General features: G+C 36.9%; 1 protein-coding gene across 1 annotated transcript in view; it reads left to right on the top strand.

Annotated features, from left to right (window-relative positions):
* The window catches only part of LOC137394105 (dystonin-like), a 73,018-nt gene extending 52,042 nt beyond the window's left edge, over positions 1 to 20,976 (top strand). The window contains exons 25-39 of the mRNA XM_068080823.1: positions 1,192 to 1,300; positions 2,407 to 2,487; positions 4,734 to 4,762; positions 4,873 to 5,467; positions 5,916 to 6,074; positions 6,970 to 8,688; positions 8,892 to 9,010; positions 11,373 to 11,616; positions 12,255 to 12,365; positions 12,969 to 13,155; positions 13,700 to 13,866; positions 18,216 to 18,408; positions 18,794 to 19,002; positions 20,518 to 20,720; positions 20,865 to 20,976. Coding sequence (XP_067936924.1) covers positions 1,192 to 1,300; positions 2,407 to 2,487; positions 4,734 to 4,762; positions 4,873 to 5,467; positions 5,916 to 6,074; positions 6,970 to 8,688; positions 8,892 to 9,010; positions 11,373 to 11,616; positions 12,255 to 12,365; positions 12,969 to 13,155; positions 13,700 to 13,866; positions 18,216 to 18,408; positions 18,794 to 19,002; positions 20,518 to 20,720; positions 20,865 to 20,976 — 4,237 coding nt within the window. The remainder of the gene's footprint in view (positions 1 to 1,191; positions 1,301 to 2,406; positions 2,488 to 4,733; positions 4,763 to 4,872; positions 5,468 to 5,915; positions 6,075 to 6,969; positions 8,689 to 8,891; positions 9,011 to 11,372; positions 11,617 to 12,254; positions 12,366 to 12,968; positions 13,156 to 13,699; positions 13,867 to 18,215; positions 18,409 to 18,793; positions 19,003 to 20,517; positions 20,721 to 20,864) is intronic.
* The last annotated feature ends 330 nt before the right edge of the window (positions 20,977 to 21,306 follow it).

Below are 21,306 nucleotides of genomic sequence, written 5' to 3'. Positions count from 1 at the left end.
TTATTTGAAGTGAATTCAAAGTTTGTTATACATACGTCTGTCTTGAAGGTAAGAACTCCCAACAATACATTACAATGTTAAATTTTATTGCAGATCATAACCACTAAATACAATAGAGTTACTGTAGGTAACTATAGTTACTAAGATTAACGTACTATTTTGTTAATAATTTTTAATATATACAGCACTTATATAAAATTTTGATGATTTTTACCAGGGGATGTTTGCATTATATAATTACTACAGTTTATATACCCCTACTAATGATCTTTTCACCATGCGATGCAAAACCTGGAACGGATCAAACTTGTATCCTGAGGGTGCACTGTACTTGACTTTAAATCATGCTGTTCATATGAAGGTGCAAACTTACGTTAAATAGTTGCATCAACTTTTAACATTTTTTGTATCATTTTGTAACACAGTTGCGTTGGTTCTGGCAATATTTTAAATGCAAAAATTGACACAATAATCTCAATTGTACTTTTTGTATTCAGCATGCATACCGTCCTTTTTGCGATGTTGGTTAGATGTGGAGAGTCACACCTTGGCAGACTACATCGATTGCTCCATAATGCTTGTTATAAATAGCCCCACAATCGCTGCCATAGTTCAATATTTTTATGCTGTCAATTTAGTCAATGCTGATTCACAAGTAATCGATTTCATTGGGTTTTCATGGTCTTATTTTCAAGCCAAGTAGCTGACTACCTGTTTTTAACTTTTATCAGAGTTGATCACTCCAAACCATGTCATTCATGGATGTCTAAAACAGCAGCTAGTAAACCTCACTTAACCAACAACTTCAACTAAATATTCTCATCTTTCTCTCTCTTTAAGTACCATGTCTTGAGAGGACCTAGGCAATCATGGTTCTCCACCACTTCTTATCTCTTGTTAAGTTTTAATAATGTTTGCTCTGATACCTCTGCTTTCTCTTTCTTTCTGGTACTTGAGTCGCCATCTATTTGCTTAGGTTTCCCAGGTAGGTCAGTTGTTGTCTGCCCCTGCTCTGTTTTTCTTTAATTCTTTCTGTTACCCTCAAGTTCTCTACACACTCCATTCGCATTCTTTGCCCAAAAACTCCAGTCGTTTTTTCTTGATCGATTTTTATTAAGTTCTTTATTATTCTCATACCTGATGCCATACTACGGCTATACTATAGGCTATACTATATACTATACTACGTAGGCTGAAGAATGTTGATAAGTCTCTGGAAATACTCACCCTGTACAGCCGACATAGCCGGTCTAATGTAGAGGATGGCCATGGAGGAAGTCAGAGTAGTATTTCACCACGGGTAAGCACTCGTTGTTTATTAAAATTTTCATTTATACTTATAGTTTTAACCTCTCTACTAGACTGAAATGTTAATCATCACCGTTATATTTTTCATTTCTTTGTAATTTACAATAATTTTAAAGATCGTACTTGCTATATGCGTACCGTCTGACCCTGTTTTTTGTTTCTATTTATACCCTTTTGTGGTCCTATCTGCCAAAGTAATCTAGTATTTTTGCACAGTATTTTTAAAACACTTTATATCTGGTGAAAACTTTGCAGAGAAAACACAGCACGTAAACTTATAAACACAACTGAGTTGTCCCAAGCAAATATTCATGTGATTAAAATCGTTAATTATTGTTATATACCATTGTATTATTATATACCATATACCCTTTCAGATATTTAAAAAAAGAAATGTTATAAATTGATTACAAAAAATTTTGTACTTCACAGCTAAGAAAATTTTACCTCTATCATTTTTTTACCACCATTTGAGCAACCATAGAAGGTTTCTGAGTGCCACACTTCTGTAAAGTAGGTGGTAAAACAACATAACACATTAATTAAATAAAAAGTGGCTTCATCTACACTTTAACTCATTGTTAGTGAAATGTAGAATTAAACAGAGTTTTGTTTTTTTTTGTATTAAATTCAAATATACTTTGATCCAGAATATTTTTTTTGTTTTAATTTTTGCTGGATATAAAAATGTATTTAAAGTGTAAACATGAGTAACAATGCTTTGCTAATGCTTATGAATTTGGACTTTATACAGAATTTTCAGGAAAATTCAAATGGAAAGAAAACGCATGGGCAAATCACTCATATCTGTTTTCCCGAGAGTAGCCCTGATATCAAGTCAAATACAGTTGATTTTGGTAGCCTTCTGGTTTTCTAGGTTGAATCCACTATTTTATTAAATACTTTCTTAGTGGAAAATATGTTTTATATATGTTTTTTTAACATAGAGCCCTTGTTTGTCATTTCAATGATATAAGTTATATAAAAGCTATAATAAAAGCCTTTTACAATTTTTTTTCAATAATCTTTGAAGCGTTAGAGATCATGTTTGTAGCCAACAATATGAAGAACTAGTTTTGGTGTTTATTCTTGATACAGGAGATGTTCGCTCATCTGCAGGAGCGAGGCTCAACTCTGAATAGGATAAGTAAATCTCGTGCTACATCTCGCTCGGTTAAGGTTAGTTGTATCAACCCTCAGCTATTTGTTTTGCGTTCACTTGGCCCCGACTATTGCAAGACAAATCTGGAGTTCTCTGGTTTGGTTGGTCGCGGTTGAATGATGCGTATGCGTTTGTATGTGTGATGTGTTCGCAGTTTTGGTGGGAGATGCTGTGGGCAGTGGTGAGAATATTTGCAGATGTGTCAATTCAAGCCATCCTCTACAATGTCAATGTGCTGGAATCCGGACAAGCTGAAAGCAGTTTCAACTGAGTATTGTCTGATTGATCTCGGAATCATCCTCTCCCGTCTTATTTTGGAATACTATATAGGTAAGACGAGTTATTGTAAAATTTATTTCTTAATTAAGCTGCAAATTTTTTTCTTTACATTGAATTACATCAGCGCAACAAGTAGGTCACTTTGAATTACCTAACTCGCTGCTAGAAAATAGTTTTATGCCGGATTAGTTACGTGAAAGAGGGTAAATCTTTCACTTCAGTTGAAAAAACAAATTACTCGTGCCTGTTATAATGATATGGTAGAGTTGTTGGTAGCAGGTACCTATGCTGTTGTACTAGGTCCCTTTTACATGTTTTTATAACATATCCATAGATTTCGGTATGGTAAGAAAATGTTATTGAAATATGATATCTCTGTCCATTTATATATGAGATATGAAAGTGTGGGAAGCCCTTATTCGTAATTTTCTCCTTTATTGATTTTTATGTATAGTATATACTTTACATAAAAATAGTGTATTTTATGTATAGTATCTCTGCAATGATTGCTTTGGTTGGATAGGGGTAGGACTGACTGACAGGCTCCTATTCCTTCATATAATCGATGCGTTCATAAGCTTTAAATGAAACTCACGTTATCTCCATACCGTGCCAACGCGTGCTCAACCGTTACATGTAAGAGCTAATAATAGTATCAGCAATGGTGGTGCGCTGAAAACAAAATGTTTATCTATCCTGACTGGTGAATAGGGAATATCAGTCCAAGGTGCCGCTGTAGATTATTAGAATGCCTTATTATTAGAATGCTTGAGCAGGGAAGAAAAGCATTTTGTATGTATTGTTCAATTTCTGATTCACATCCTTATAGATGTCACTTTAAGAGTTGCCATTACCTACTGAGCTCCAAGTTTTGTAGATGAATTGCACCGCTGTCACAGACCAATATTAGCTTGTCCTATTCCCTTAGACACTTTAGGTGTTGGTATTAATAAATATTCACTACGTCATATAGCAGGGCGCAGATTTCAATAAAATATCATGAAATTACTATCATATGTGGTTAAAAAAGAGGATGCACAATTGTCTTACAAAGTTTCTGAGATGGTACCTATTCAAACATGGTCTATGTTTTATTGTACAGTTGAGAAGAGGGTCGATCAGGCATCAGTAATACGTAATAGCAGTTGTAGGTTATTTGTAAATATCGTTGGACTGTAAGGTGCACTACAAAATGTAACTTTCAGTGTCATTGGCTATGGCAAATGAGTGAGCATTCCTTACTGCTGGAGGCAGCAGCATATTCTGCTACAGGCTAAACATCGGCTCCTGTGACTGTTTAGTCTATAATCAAGTTTTTATGTAATTTTCTCTATAGGCCGATTGTTAGTGTGATATGGGGTAGGTCTCTTTGTTCTTTCCCTTCTTCTCTGACCAGCAAAATATTTTAGTTCTAAACACCGTCTATTGATATCCGACACTTTAAAAACTCTATGATTGTGCTGCACCTTTGTTAACTCGCATTAGCACTGTTACTTTGTGATTTTTAGGTCATTGATATGCTTCAAATGAATAGGGGGACCTGAATGCTTTGTGAGCATTAATTATTGCGTATTTTGAGTTCGCTCGAATTCATTTGTGTTTGCATCGTTGCGATACCAGTAAAAGCAGCTCGGAATTTCTCACTGCTAGTGGTAAAGCGTATATCGTGTTATCTCTACATCTCGTGATCTACAAGCGTGATAAACATGTATAACAAGGTAGATCGCTGTGGTATTTCTACTAGGATGTTTTGTTTATGCTCTATTATTAGGCTTTGACACTGCTGTAGTTTAATCATTCATTTCAACATCTTTTTCATTTCACTGTTTTAAATTGTTGAGAATAATTGTCATTAGGACAGAAATAGCTGTACTAGCCAACATGTCTTTTCTCCCTGTTTATGCTCTTGCATTAGGCTTGTTGATATATTGCTGATTGTTAGGCTTGTTGATACATTAGGATATCATCGATGTCATTTTGCTAGGCATTTAATGGACTAACTGGTCCTGTATCGTAATTGTATATCATCTATGTCGGAAACTATTTGGGATGATTTGATGCTACAGGTTATATGATGGTTCTATCTGTAACCATTGACCTCTGCTGACTTGCCATATGTCAAGTACCAGAATGGAAGTGCAGGAGTCTACTAGCTCTTTGCCCAAGTCAACTTCGGGTGGAGCTCTTAAGCTTCTTGATGACTTGGATGAGCTTGCTTCTCTTCTCGGCACTGACATGAGCAGACCTCGCGTCTGGAAATCACAGACAAAAACCGCTGCGGAGCAAGGAACTCTGGTAACCACTACAAAAGTTCAACTCGGTAGAGTTTCATCTTCTAAGAATGGAGAAAAACTTAGCGAGGCCATAGAGTCAGGTAGACTTGACACGACTACAGGAACTTATACCGATGTTTCTAATACAAAGTGTAAGCTGGCTGAGGCTTTAGAAAGAGAGCTGATCAATCCAGACTCAGCCGCATTTGTGAATCCAGAAAGCGGAGAAGTAATGGACATATACCACGCCATCACCCACGGCTTTATGCAAAGGTCTGGCCATTACATGGACCTGCACAGCGGCAAACGACTTAAACTCAACGAGTGTTTGCACAGATACATTATAGTGCCTCGAGATGTTGACTGTGCACAGAAAATTGATGATGTTGAAACTGATAACGCGTTTGTACCTCCTTTAGATCTCTCAGAGAAACATGTGGTCGAGGTGAGATTATTGCCCTGCCCATTGTGTCAAACATATCTATATTTACAGCATCTAGTATTACCAATTGTTTTCAGAAACTTGATATTGTTGAACATATATAAAGATTTTAAACTATAGCCACATGGGAGCGGATTCAGAGCTTCAAAACTGGACATACCTCCCTTTAAGCAAATAAAGTTTGTATAGTGTGGCTACCCAACAAAGTAACACTGTATTAGCATCTCCTGTCTGATGGCTACGTGATTTCATTCGTTACCTTTTTAATTTGTGGCTGCTTCTGCCGTTGGAAGCTTTAAGGTCCAAAACTCCACCTTGGTTGCCATGTGGCCACCCTTTTAAACTGTTTATAGAACTTTTTAGGTTACTTCTAGCATCATGCTCAGACATATTTGTGAGGCGTGGTATCTTTAAAACGTAATTACATTTATTGAATTTTTGTTTTATTTAGGTCCTTGATCCCTCTACCGGAGAGTGGATACCTGTGTCAGTTTCTATAGCCCGGGGCATATATAATGCCAACACTAAAAAGTATTTTAATATGAAAACAGGCGAGCTGCTGACATCGCAAGAAGCCGCTCAGAGGAATATGGTGAAACTTGGTGACAAGGTTGGACTTACTATGATTCTATCTAATGCTCATATTGACCATTATGACCATTGCATGCTGAATCCAGCAATTGATGTTCTGGGCAGTAGTATGAAGGTTTTATTTGATACATGTGAAAATCATGTGTCATGACTCAAGGAGGTTATTGAAGTGTTGCAGAAGCCTTTTGGCAATCACAATATACATGTACATAATATGTATATCGTGATTGCCAAAAGACAAATTGTCAAAAATGTATATAAATGTCAAAACATACATATACATATGTATGTTTTAACATCTTCATTGCTTTATCTCAATATATGTAAACTATGTTGTTTTACTGTTTGCAAGATTGAGTTTGATATATTAACAATGTAAAAAGCTTTAAAATAATATACAGATATAAACACCATTGATTTAGTTAGAGTAGTACATCAGAGGAAAAGTTTTGCATTGAAAACAAAGTCTTTAATGTAATAAAAGAGCAGGATTCTCTCACAGTCAATCTAGTGAAAATTTTAGGTTTCCTAAGGCTTTGGTAGTCTTGTTCTAATTTGTTCGCATATATTGTTTTATGCGTCACTCAAACAATGCGTGTACAGGCTGGTTCACTGAACGTGTAAACCGTCACTATTGTTCTATTATTCGCAATGTTTTGCTTACACGATTGAAGTCTCATATTAAAACGAATTGGTGCATATGTCAAAGTTATTTAGCACAATTTAGCACTCATTGTAATAGAGAATAGAGAAAAAATTAACTTTTTCTCTCAGAGCATCTAAAATTAACCAAAGTTAATGTTGTTTTTGATAAGCTTCTTTTACTTATTCTCTACTCACCTCTTTCCCATATTTTTCAGCTAAAGTTATTGCGTATTGTCTTCTGCTAAACTTTTAGCTTTGTTATTTTTTAGCTGCTTGAGTCAAGTATTGACAGCACTGACACCGATATGCTCTTAGAAGGGCACATTAAGGGTCTCAAAGGTAAAGACATCAATTATAGCGGTGAAATTCTCAGCGATGATGACAATGAAGATGAAGATTTTCTGTTCACATCATCTCCTCGGAAGGAAGTGCCGGAACGTCCGGTGTGGCCTGGAGATGGTGCTCAAGCAATACTTGGTGCCAACAGCCCGCTGTCAACCGCTGCTTTGACATCTGGATCTCATGATGACATGGTGAAAGTTGTTAATGAGTCCGGGGAAGCGACGCCTACCGATGTTCGTGAAGCAGACAGTCATGAAAAGGTTGATGGTATCACTCCCAATCATGAGCTTGAGTCTTTCGGCTCTAACAGCAGTTTTGTGGTGACGCAGTCCATCACGGTCTATGAGCACCAGCAAGCTTCTTCTCAGCATCTGGCGACCCAAACTACTCAGAAACTAATGTCCATGATTGCTACAGGTGAGGTCAGAGGGGAAACAACTTCAAGGATGTTTCTCGAAGAGTCAGATTCAATGATATTGACTGCCAATACATCAGACGTAACGTTGGACCTGTCCAATGTTACATCTGGTGACACAACACATGAAGAGGTTACTTTTCCGACTCCTCCACCACCAATTGCTGTTAAAACATCAGAAACTGAGGTGCTGTCCCACGGTTCATCAACAACATCTGATCAATCTAGCATCTTTACCGACAACGAAGCAATACCGCCTGAGGTCACTGGTAGTTCGATTGGCTTTAGTATTAAGGGTACAGTACCTCATACAGATTCATTTAGCGAAGATGCTTCAGCCGTTGGTGGAGAGCAAAGCTTTCCTGTTTCCCCTCCGATGCCTATTCATGGTGAGAAGCCAAAAGTATTCGGTGGGTATATGGAAGACTCGGCGAGTGAAAGTGTTACAGTCATAGCTGCAGAGCCCGTCCAACTTATTAATGCAGACAACACGACTCCAGAGGATGTCGAAACTACCTCATTGGCTAGCATGACCATGTCACAAGGCAGCCTTACACCGGCTACAGTTCCAATAGTCAGCACCCTTCTGCAAACAATGCATCGAACGCTGTCAACTTCCGCGCCTGATGAATCATCAGCATCCACCAGCTATAGACAAGCATCTATTGTGAATGTGGATGCCACCCATATATCTACAAATGAAACCCACACTTCTACATTTACGTCTAATAAATCTGATGAAAACACTTTTTCTGTTAAGAAAAAAATTGGAGAAAAGGTAACGCCTAACTTAGTCACATCTCTCACGAAACACCTGGAAGATAAAAAATCAATCATTGCTCGCACTGAGTCGGCTAGCTCTAGACCAAGCTCTGTCAGTGGGAGCTACACACGAACTCTAGCCAAGGCTCCTACTCAGAAGCAAGAGTCCGAGTCAGCCACCCCTACCTCTCCAAGTCTCAAACAACTAAGTCAACAGTTGGCTGTGGAGGCGGTACAGCAGAGAAACTCCATTAAAAATCGGGATGGCCTGATGGTTAGTGGGTTGGTTAAACCATCTCAGAGGGTGGCTAATTGGAGGGAACTAGAGAAGCAATCCATCGCTGACAATCGGACTAAGCCCACCGGATCGTCTTTTCAGTTGCAGAAAAAGAGCACTACACCCGGTGGCGATAGAGGTGTCACTATGGAAAGATTAGGTTCAACAAGAGCCTCTGTCTCAGAGAAAAAGGTTAGTTCTATTTTGCTTATATCTTCCATAAACTGATAGTAGTTGAAGCACATCGTTATTAAAACTTGCTCGCCTTGTATTTCCACTAACAATTTTATATCTGATGAACGTTTGTAGCATTTTAGCCTCAGTTGTGAAATTTTTGTCAAATAAGTGTACACCCACTTTTTGTGGAGAGATAACTTTGAGAATCTTTATTGCAGCCAGTTGAATCGGAGCGAGTCGCAACTGAAGAAACGACTACAGCTGGGAGTTTAGATGCTGACAGCCAACCTGAAGCGATGCATAAAGATAACAACAACAATCTTAAAAGGTCATTAAGGTGAGATCTTGACTTTCTGTTTAAAACATGTATTCAAGGAAACATATTGATCTACTTTAAAATTTCTGCTTAAACTTTTTAAGATGTGTAAAGCGTTTCAGACAGAGATACCAGGTATTGATGTTGATACATCTGACATGTTAAGCGAGTGCTATACCGTATGATCTACATCATCGCTTAGCATATAAATGCCTATGTGTTTGCACCAAAATCTATACAATGCTATATCTTTTATTTATCGAGGTATAAATACTACCTAAAGTATTTCAGAAAACAATTCTCCAAAAAATTCGACTTTCACATGAAACACAACAGCAGTAACTTATACATGCTTGTTAGTGTTCTATCACTTTTAGTTAGATATGAATATGCTGCCATTTCTAGTTAGATATGAATATGCTGCCATTTCTAGTTAGATATGAATATGCTGCCATTTCTAGTTAGATATGAATATGCTGCCATTTCTAGTTAGATATGAATATACTGCCATTTCTAGTTGGATATGAATATGCTGCCATTTCTAGTTAGATACGAATAGGCTGCCATTTGTGCAGACAACAACTATCAAGATGATATGGCTAGTAGTTTTTTAATGGATAAAATTTACTCATAATCATAGCTATGAATAAAAAAATGCATAAATGTGGTTATCTCTTGAATAAAGTGCGACTCTTGTGCCATTGAATGTGTGGTTGGAGTTGTCTGATATTGTGTGTTCATTTTTTTAATTTGGAATGGTATATATTTATGTCTTTTTCTAGAGTTTTGAGACTAGCTGCAGTCTCTGCATGTGTATGCTATTTGGAATATCGATATCGAAGTATTATTCGGCAGTTTAATGGGTCAAACTTTGCTTTAAGTAACAAAAGATAATCCATAGTCAGCTCTGTTTTTATCCTAGACTAATTGGCCCTAACGGTATCTGCTGCCAGTAGAGCAGACAGCAGGAACAAGAGGCAATGTCGACGCCTTGATTAAGGAAATTCTCAAGCCTACTGTAAATGTCAATATATAATCATGCAATTAATATAATTAATTTACTGACATGTAGAAAAGTGCAGTTTCATTGTTATCTTTTCTCCATTGTAATTGGAATAGAATTAGTTACTCTGTAGTTAGATAGAAAGTTTGTTCAATTAGTCAGTCTTATTAGAACGGAATGCTTCCTTTCTACTTTTAGTGGTCTTTATAATACTTTGGCCATTGGTCAGTTTAGTGTTGATCTTAATTCTCCTCATCAGAAGTTCACAATGTCATTGCTTAACTAGAAATCGGAGCAAGCGGTAGGCAGTTAACTTAGGTATATGCAGACGGACGTCTGCTGTTTTACAACAGCTCAAATGTCTTGCCATATTGCGTGGACTAACTATGTCAGGGAAAAAATCACGTCAACAAATAATGTGAGTGAAAACAAGCATTTGTACTAATTCTTTTACACATTTGTTGTATGTCTGATGAAGGTGGCTTCCGGTTTGCAAATAACTGCGAATAGAGCTGTAGAAACAAAGAGAGAATTCCAGTCATTTAACAGAGCTTTTGTATCAAAATATCCATGTACAATATTGTACAATATCCACTGCACAAATTTGTTCATATTTTTTCAGCAACACTAAACCAACTTAAACCACCTTTTAAAATTGTTCTAACTTATTTCACTGTTCTTGTACACAATTCGTGACACTACCTTTATTAATTATTTGGTGCCATAATTTTTTGCATGAGAAAGTTTACACTATGTGAATTATAGAAGCGGTTTTGCAGTCATTTTTTGTAGAACATGGCGATGTAATTTTGCAAACCAGTCACTTATTTCACCTGTGTTTTGTAACAAATGATTTGGTTATCATTAGAATTGAACCGTTTAATTAATTATGAGACAGCCACCATTACTATCGAATTACAATTATTAATATATAATATATCGAAATTTTTACAGAACTATCAGATAGTCAAGTACACATAGTCAAAAGTTGCTGTGGGATGAAACCAATAAATAAGATAGTTGTCATCACTGAAAACCCTTTTCAATCTGTCATTTGTCAATTTGGATGCAGGGACAAATTGTTTCAAGCCGCTATAGACACCATCTGAGTGCCTCATGGCTTTCTGTTTTCACACAATTTCGAAACGAGGCGAGGGTATTAGAGATGTCTACAACTGAGGTAATGGTTTAAACATGATTCAACTATCATCTCTCCTGTGTACAGCATCTCAAGTCCTTAGCCTATTTATAAAGTCGCGTTAGCAAACATCCAATTAGTTGCAGGCTCAAGTGTGAGAGTTAAACCATGCAGTCAAAACTGACTTCGCAGTCTTCTAATTTTCTTATCATTCTATATTTCTTGATCTGCTTCTTTGACAGCGCTGAATTGTTGGCCAAAGTAGACGCTGCCTTAGAAAGCTTTGAGACTGATGTTCAGTTTCCAAATGCGACCTCTGAAAGGTCACCCACTCGCAGCCTCACTCCGGGTGTTTCCATAGACTCAAGCTCAACAAGCCTTAGCGGGAGGCCAACATCCGCTGATGATAGAAGAGTGTTTGCTAAATCACCTGATGGCGCCCAGTCTAAGGTGATGGAAGAGGTCATAAGTTGGCAAGAAAAAGCGGTAGGACAATTCCTTCATGCTCCTCGAATAAATAGAAATTTTTCAGCAGATAAGATATACATGTAAATGGGACAAAAAGGTGTTTGTATGACATTGAATGTAAAGTCACGTAGTTTTAAGTTTACATTCAGAAAAGTTTCGAACATTTCCTCTTACACAATAATTATGGGCTTGATAAGAATGAATCTAACTCATTGTTGTATTGATTTAGATGTCTGTGTTATTCTTAGTATAGGCGCTACCTGCTGGGCATTTTCTCTTTTGCGTTTTGGTGATTATGTTGCCATAAGGTAGGGGCAAAATATGTTGGAAAACATTTAAACATTATTTTAATTCATGGTTAAACAAGTGAAATGTGCTAATTTTGGAGTTATCTTAGTGATGAATATTCGTTCAGTTTGCTTAAAAGGACATTTCCTTCTGGTTTCATTACAAAATAGAAATGGATGGATGTTCCCAGTATCTATCTGACTATGAAACGTACACACGCACATGCACACACGCACATGCACACACGCACACACACACACATTCACACACACATGCACACCCACACTAGACAGCACTTTAGCATGTTAGCTATGGTATGGAGAAAAATAGTTTTAACTAGGCTAATGTACAATTGCATACTTGTGTAGAGAACTCCCACAAAAGAGCGAACGCTTTCACCAGCTCCCAACAAACTTGCAAATGTTGATTCCAAGTTCTCGGGCAAGGTGACATTCACCTATGATCCTTCTGTAAAACGGGTGAGCAGACCTCTCTATCCCAAAATCTTCATGCAGTAAGATTAAGTAACAAGAATTATCACTGATTACATGACAAAAATTTACTCTTGGTACAATTTATACTCTGACATAGTACACCTTATAACACAAATAATGCGCATTTTTGCATTGCGTGTTGCCTAATCTTAGAAAGTCACATATAGAATCATGTTAACTGTAGCAAAGCAATTGAGAACTGTACCGCCAATGTTACCTTTGAGAAAAGATGTTCAAACTAGACACAAATGCAGTATTACTCAGCTCAACATTTTGCATTCATTGAGCATTTTTAGAGGCAATATTTTCATGATTTTGCATTTCAAATCTTTGAGAGATGTGATGCATTTTTTGTACTACGTGTACACCATTATGGTTAAAACATTTTTAAAGCTGTCTAGACATTACTTGTACAGAACACTGCATGTTGAGCCAAACTCTATATTTTAAATATGCTCGCTAGTTGGTTATGTGTCGGTATTTTGACAATGGGCTGCCAGTCTTTGTAATATTACAGATGTCTCTTCTTTTCTGCATGCTTCTCGGCTACACAGCCCTGTCTAAAAACCTTTACATCGGTTCTTGTAGCACAAAGTGACTGTCTATGAGCATGCGAAGACTATTTCCTATGAGATTGCTGTCAAGCTTGGCCTGGTCAATATAAAGACTGGTAGATTTAGAACACCAGGCGCAGGAGCCCTGCTCTCAGTACGCCAGGCCTGCCTCCAGGGCTTCATTGATGATAATCTGCCAGCTATCACTGATATTCAGACTGGTCAGTCAAAGCTTGGAAGATTTTTGGGCAATGCTTATGTTATTTACAAATGTCAACCATTTGTCTGAAATAACTAATTATCTGAAAAATGTCACAAGGTTTTTTGTTAACTAAAACATTACCATTACATTTTTTAAGGTTTCGAGTAAATTCCACTGTCTAATGTGACCAGTATGCTATCTGTATCTTTTAATTTGTCCATGCATGTTTTACAAATTTTGGGCCACCATTTTCGTCACACTGTAAGATTTTAGGCAAAAGTATTTTCAGTTTTTATAAATGTAAAATAGATTTATATGAGGTAGCCAATGGCTCTATAAAGGAGGTTTATGAAAATTTTGATACACATTTTGATTTGAATTGTGGTCACAATAGCGGTTGTGTTTTTCTTTTTACAGAGCAGCGCCGAGGTCAATGCATATTTGTCTGCATATTTTTTGTTTTTATTGTAGGTCATATGTAGAATTTATTGTAGGTCATATGTGGAATTTATTCTAGGTCATATGTGGAATTTATTCTAGGTCATATGTGGAATTTATTGTAGGTCATATGTGGAATTTGAAACAATGTGTGGAACAAAGACTAATAGACTTGGACACAGGTCGGGTGTCTGACACGGTGCTCAGAAGCATGCAGATTTCAGTGCCTAACTCTTATATTCCCAGTCTCGTCGTTATACCTCCTTCCTTAAACATTATGGATGCTGTCAAGGTCTGCATCTCTGTTGTACTATTTGGTTTTCCCTTTTGCTATTTGCCATCATTTACGTCTTTAACAATTTGAAAGACTATTATAGCCAAAAGTACTCGTGTGCCTTTAATAACAAATTGCCTATCAGCTCACAAAATGGAAGAAACAAACCTAGGGCAACCACTTCTAGCACTATTTTAAAATTTAGTGTTTGGTTGTAAGACAGGCATTGTCCAATATTCCAATTCCAGTCCAGTTTCCAATATTTATTATAATATTCCTTGTGTTTCCATTGTGCGGACGATGCAGATTTTAAATTGCCGCACGTGGAGTTACCATGCAATAAATGTTTCAGTGGATATTTGCATGTTGCGGATTGACGCCGGCACTGTGTTAAAAAAGATAAGGACTTCTGCGTCAGACGTCACAGCTGCGCACTCCTGTCTCGCTTAGCAGCGCGCTTTCGAAATAGGAATGATTGAAGTGTAGAAAATGTTTAAAATGGAATAGCTTGAACGGTATTTTCTCGCACATCCTTCGGGAGTGCCGTTTCCATCTTTCGCAAGCATTAGACATTCAGTAAAACTTTGCGAGTACAAAACACGCTTGACTTGCGGGTTTCTGTCGTTTCTACCTTGTGGATGACACAAATTAACAGATTAATAGATTAACTGTGTCATGGAATCTTATAGTAGAGCAGGAGGGCATCAAAAAGCTGTCAAAAAAAGTGATTTATTCCTTTTGGAGGTGGGCTATGTGATAAGAGTGGCATCTAGATCAGAATTTTGAGCTGATTTCAAATATCTGGTTTTTACACCTACACCTCTCAGATTGTTCATTTTTGAGCAATTTAATTAATATATTATTTTAATTAAATAAATATCTGTAATGTTTCATGTGCTTCTACCAACAATGTAATAATGAAAATGGTATATAAATACTAAATAATTAGCAATAACCTAAGTTGGAATCAATTCTAATAACATTAAAATATTTATTCTTCAAATATTATAATATTAGAATTGTATTATATAATATTATGTGTTCTCAGTTTGGTTGACATTGTGGCAGCTTTACAGTTTGTCCTTGTTATTCCGCAACTCATATATCATTACAGATCTGCAAAACAACATGAAAAGTATTTTTAAAGACTCAGACCATGTATATATAACATTTTAGTATACATATATTCATCATTAATGCTTATTCTGTTGAACCGTTTACTTTATTATGCAAGTGAAATCGCAATTAGTCAGTCTTTTATACGGTGTGACACATACATGAATTCTAATCAAACATGAAGTGCACCTTTGGTTACAATACCACTCAAATACTAACCTTCTAATTAACAGTCATCTGAGTCTTCTGCATCACTACTTTCATCTCCATCCTCTTTATTTCTATTGCTACAGCAGCTGCTTCTGCACATGTCCGTGCACTTGAGATCTGTATTGTTGCACTGACAGCAACGAGACTGGCACCCAGTTTTGCATCGACAAAACTTGTCCACGAGCACATCAGGAAGTGCTGGTTGTTGTGTTATCCATCTAGCTTTAAGCTCTCCATCTTCCATAAACCAACCATGTTGCTGGGGGATGGGACATTGATGATGATTTGCTTGGCTCTACTCCATATCGCGGCCTGATAGGCAGCCTTAGATATATGGAGATTTAACTCATCTAGTGTGGGTGGTAGGTTTGGTTGTGATGTGCGAGACGATGAGCAGAAGATCTTATACCTTGCTTCATTGATGGAATTTGTCTCTTCACTATATAATCTGCATATGAATGTCTCAATAGATTATCTTATTGCACCATCAACTTCAAAATCTGTTTCCAATGATTTCAGTGTGTTACAGAATTCAAGATTGTTCTTTAGCAGCTTGAAGAAAGTTATCTTCCCGTTGGAATAGAATGCGCTTACACTGTCATATCCACTTAGAGCATGGAGCCCGAGCAGTGCTTTGCATCGTTCGGATGTGAGGACAGTAGACAGACAGCCTGTTTACATATCTCAACTGCTTCTTACCACAGCAGTAAATGAGTTTTTGTGATGGCAGCTCATTCACTAGAGATAGACAGCTTAGGAAAACATCTGTGTCCTGGCAGTTGACTAGAACTTTTGAGCTGGGTTTGTCTTCCATTATCTTTGCGATATGTGATAACATGCGCGTATTTGCTTCCTCTGGTCTGGTGTCAAACTATCTATTTGGTATACAGTGATTGATCCATCAAGGTCATAACTGATCATGTGGCATTCTTGAGAAAAAGCTGTTACAAGATCTAGTTTCTGCTTCACAGTTGACTTCCTCCATGTATCCTTTAAAAATTTCACTAAAGCAGGCTTGTTTGAGCCATCTGCTGAAAATTCAGAAGTTCGGACTAAACACAGCAACCTTCTGCCTTCCTTCCACACTTCTATGACTTCTCTCACCTCCTTTAATGCTGATATCAGGGTATGTGTCACAAACAACATCCACACGACATGTGTGATATACGTTTGCAATACTAACTATCCGTTGCAAAAGCTGACTTGCAACCATGCCAAAAGTTGGAGGAGCTTTTAGGGTCTGAATTTCGGCCATAGCATCAACCACAACAGCGTCAAAGACTGGTAGCTGATCCTGGTTAACATAGATTGATGGTTGATCATCAGCATCTTCCTCAACAGCAGCCATCAGAGCCGACTTAGCAGTCTTCAATATAGAGCCATCAGAGTTAGCCAGGGACCAGCTGATGTTGCCAAGAGAGAATGATAACACTTTTCTTAAATCCAAGTTACGCTGTTGGCTGATCACTAACAAATTTTCAAACAGTCTGTGCGAACACGCTAGGACTTTTTCTTTTGATTTTTTCTTAGCTGATGGTAATGTGTGGAAGGTTTTGAGCTTGTTTGACTTGATGGATGCATTGAAATCAATCTCTTGAGTGCTTAACCTCCTCTGGACAAATTCTGAAAGCTGTTTCTCTCCTATCACATTTGCCATTTCAAGATCCTGCTTCACTTCAATGGAGGCTTTTGCACCACTGATAATAAACCACTGGTTTGAAACGCAAACGGATTTATTCTTGCTGTTATGAGTCTTTCATGACTTCCCTCATTTCCTCATCAGCCTTCCATGCCTTTTCACGCATCTCATAACTTGCTGCATCCGAATCATCAAGCACTAGCATCTTCTTCATGTCTGTATGCACAGCTGTTCGTTCTGGGTGAAATAGAGTCCAGCATTGAGAGGCCGATGATTCCTGTTAAACCCTATGATTCTACCGTGAGACTTTGAGTCTCTTTTAACTGTTTGCTCAATAGATTGATCACAAGCAATAGAGCTGAATGGACCGTGATGTCGTGATTGATAAGTAAAATACCCCTTCTTCATAAGAGCCTCATACACCTTGCTATGCCATACTTTCAGATTAGTCATCTCTGCATAGTACAGCATGCCATATCTAGCGTAGTTTGTGTGGTCATATGCAAAAAACCAAGGAAGGATCATACATGTAATTTATCTGTAAATTTATGTCCAAATTGTAGGCTACAACAAGTCATGTAAACTGCAAAGAGTTAATTTTGCTGCTCACAAAATGTGCAGACAAAAATGAAAATGTTTTCTTTTTCTCCCACCAAAGTACCATCATCATGGAGTAATCATCATGAATTTGTAAAGCTATAAATATCTGATCTCACCTCTTCTGCTGTATCACATTCTTTCTGTCTCTTCTCATGTCTTTTCTCAGCTCTTTCCATAACGAGTTTGTTACAATACTTTTTATAACACGCATAATGACAAGAAGTCTGAACTCTCATCGAAGTTCTCAATGATTAGCACTTTTTGAGCAATTTCACATTGAATGCTCTCTTCTTCCAATATCAACCATCTGTTTGAATACTGTTTGGCTGTCTCATATTGAAGTTTAGTCACTCTGACTAGGGTTTCATTCACAGACTAATCAAGACAGTGAAACAAGCGGTCTTGCTGCATCCTTGGCATGGGTTAAGGAATGCTGGGAATTGACTCACTTAATCTCAAATAAAAGCATTTATCAATTTTTGAGATTATAAAATAGTTTTCTTTGTCTGATATGTAAGGTTTTCCAAGCAAACTTGGAGTTGCCCCCTCCCATTTCGAAAATGCTCTCTAGCTCAGAAATGTGCAAACACATAGGTGTAGAAACATTATAATTGAATTCAGCATAATTTTCTGACTATAAAACATCTTAGTTTGAGTAGCCCACCCTCCAAAGGAAAAGGCTGAAAGATAAGTTCATGTTCCTGCTCTACTATTATTGATTGTGAGAATTACATGTTTCTCCAGAACCCACTTTTACAGAAGCTGTCGTGTCTTGTTTTAATCTTGATTTTTACAACATTAGGTCGGTTTGCTTAATCCTCACACTGGCCAATTCTTCTACACTATGGGAAAGGAGCGGCTAAGCTGTACTCTTGAGAAGGCTATTGCTATGAAATATATTCATGGAGAGGCAACTCTGGTGCAAAACCCGCAAACTCAAAAGTTTCATTTTCTGTCAGAGGCTATAAAAATGAAACTCGTCGACGGCACAAATGGTGAGAACCTCGAGATACTTTGCTTTTCTGGCATATTTTCGAGTGATTATAGCCTGAGGATCAAGTTCTTGACAAGCTAAAATGTTTTAAAAAGTATATTGAAGATGCCCAGGCCATATTTGAAATTTTTAGCTTCTTTTAGCGATTGACTGTGTTATGTATTTCAATCTCAAATACATGAATAAAAAGTGCAAAAAACTCTATGGTTCAAAATCTGAACCAAGGCATGAGTTGTACTAACTTGTTACACTAGACAGGTGCAAGTTTATCAAAGCGAGTTAACGATTTATAATATTTCACCCGTGATTTAGATTGTAACTTTTAGCTAAATATTTTGTTTTACTAAAATTTTGATGCAACGTTACCTGGTTCACTCTATTTCTAGGTAACATATTGGATATAATCAGCGGGCTGATGTACATGACATTCTATGGAGCATTGCTTTGCGGAGTATATCGATCTGTCTATGATGCATCCTCAATGAGTGTTTTGCAATCGACTACGGGGCAGCCTGTGAGCATCAATGAGTCTATCGCTACCTCCTTACTCGGCCATAATACCTGTATAGTGTATGACCCGGAGCAAAGAAAGCAGGTACATGTCTTCACTGATACATGTCTTACTGATACATATTTTCATCTGAGGAATTAGAGCATGTGTAAACAATGAGAAATCATGTCTTTTTAATTTCACAGATTCATGATTATTTGCTGATCATCTGTTTAATCTGCAATGTCTTATTATAACTGGCTGCCACCCATTTAGTTTATATTATATGTTGAAGAAACTGAGTTGGCCTCAAATAATGCATGTCGGTCTACATCGAAGGGTCAATAAATAGAACCATTTTATGGTGATGCTCTTGTAGCTTCATTTTTGGCCGTACTGTTTTATGCTAGTCAGGTTTTTATGTTTTGTTGATATCTGTTTTTTATATATTACTTAACAAATAAAAATATGATTTAATATTTTAGTAAATGTGTTAACAACAGTAGTCATAACATTTACTGACATTTTAGGGTTGAGAGCATGCTATTACTATTATCTCAATGTTAGTATTATTATTATATAGTATACAATGTAGATGTAATGCATGTGTTTGGAAGTGATTCTGTGTTAGCCTAGCATTCTTAGTGAAATAGGAACCTTGAAGTATTTGTAGATTTTATACACGGCCAAAATACCTCTGCTCACAAATTTAATTTTTACCAAGACCCACTTCGTATGTCCCAATCATCGTATGCTGGAACAAGGTTATAATCAAAACACTGCGATTCAGTTAATTCGCTCATTTAATTTGTTGTTGCAAGCAATTACATGTAGCAACAAAATCCATTATATAAGAGTGATGTAAGAATGATTAACGAAGAAGTTATTAATAAAAAGAGGTTTTTTTTCTTCGTTGGATAAGCTAGCTCCTAGAGATAATGATAGAGATATACAGCATAAATTACTGTATATAAAATTTAAGTTACTTAGTAACTGGCAAATGTGTTTTATTGTTTTTATATTTTGCTTTTGTACGTTTTCTTTAAATTTTTCACATTCACCATCTCGCTTAAGTTACGAACTTTGATGCTTTAAGAAACTTCAAGCACCTCATGTTGGAAAATACTGTGAATAGTCAATTAAGTGCTTAAGTTTTACATTGTTGTTAAAAAACTTAAGGAAAGTTTTGATTGTACACTGATCTGAATTGAAAAACCTTTATACCGGTTGGAGACAAGATGGTTGTGGCATATTTTTTCTTCTGAAATACCTATATGATGAGCAATTGTTATAACGCTTCAGATTCGCTTTGCTGCTTGGAGTTTTTGCAAAAATCAATATTTTTTGAACAATTTGAAATGTAAATAAAAATGATGACATGCCTTTTAAAATGAGCTGCAGCATTCTGGGTTAAATATTTGTATGGCTTTTATTGGAGGAAATAAGATTTACTATTAATTAACTTGAGAGTGTAAAAATAATTATGTCATCGGTATCGCTTTCCATAGCAATACATGCGAGTTCGTTGACAAGAGAAAAATGTGATTGTTTTCAATAAGTCAGCAAAAGCAAACGAATTTTCACCTGTGATATTCTGTTAATGCTTTTATTTATTTTCAGGTATCCTTCGATGAGGCCTTGACGAGCGGAATCATTAACAAGAAAGCATCAAGTTATGTCAATAAAAAAACTTCAACATCATTTAGTTGCGAAAAGGCTGTAGAATATGGTTTAATTGAACCAGTCAGCCCTGAAGTTTGCATTGGATTCACCTTGAGTGACTGCGTGGAGAGTCACTACCCTCCGCCATCAGAGTCTCACCGGTAAGCTCAGTCTGGTACTTACCTTTTTATTGGTGCTACGCTTTGTTTGTAGTAAATATAATAGAAACGCAATGAAACTCGCATTACTTCGGTTTACTATCTATTGCATCTATTGCTTTTGCATACCTATGGGCTATGTTTTAGGGCAATAACGCAAGCGGATGAGGAGGTTGAAACACTCAAAGCTGATATGAACGCTGCGGCTAAGTCAACGCATAGGAAACAGCCCGTAGTCGAGCCTGAGATTATCGCGTAAGTCTAGTTCTTGCTTCCTTTTTGCTGGTGAAAACTTTGTTATGTACATCTGTGCTACGAAGTATTGAAAATAAGGGGTGTGAGAGCGTGATCATCCGCATATACTGAGCTCCGTGTCGTAAGAACGTACTTAGTTTTATGAATACAAGAGAGCATAAAGTTGTGCAAGAGTATTGCATCTATGAGAGAGTGTTGCATCTATGTATATTTTTGTCTATTCAAAACTATGTAAGTTGTGCTTTTGTGTCATTTCAGGTTGTTTACTATTAATTAATGGTGTTCCATAAATTCATATGTCAAAGTCGAACAGTCGTTAACTGTATCGGCTCAA

This window comes from Watersipora subatra, chromosome 4 (genome assembly GCF_963576615.1).
Source record: "Watersipora subatra chromosome 4, tzWatSuba1.1, whole genome shotgun sequence".
NCBI classification, from domain to species: domain Eukaryota; kingdom Metazoa; phylum Bryozoa; class Gymnolaemata; order Cheilostomatida; family Watersiporidae; genus Watersipora; species Watersipora subatra.
Note: the sequence above shows the minus strand (reverse complement) of the source record. Positions and strands in the feature narration are given on the sequence as shown.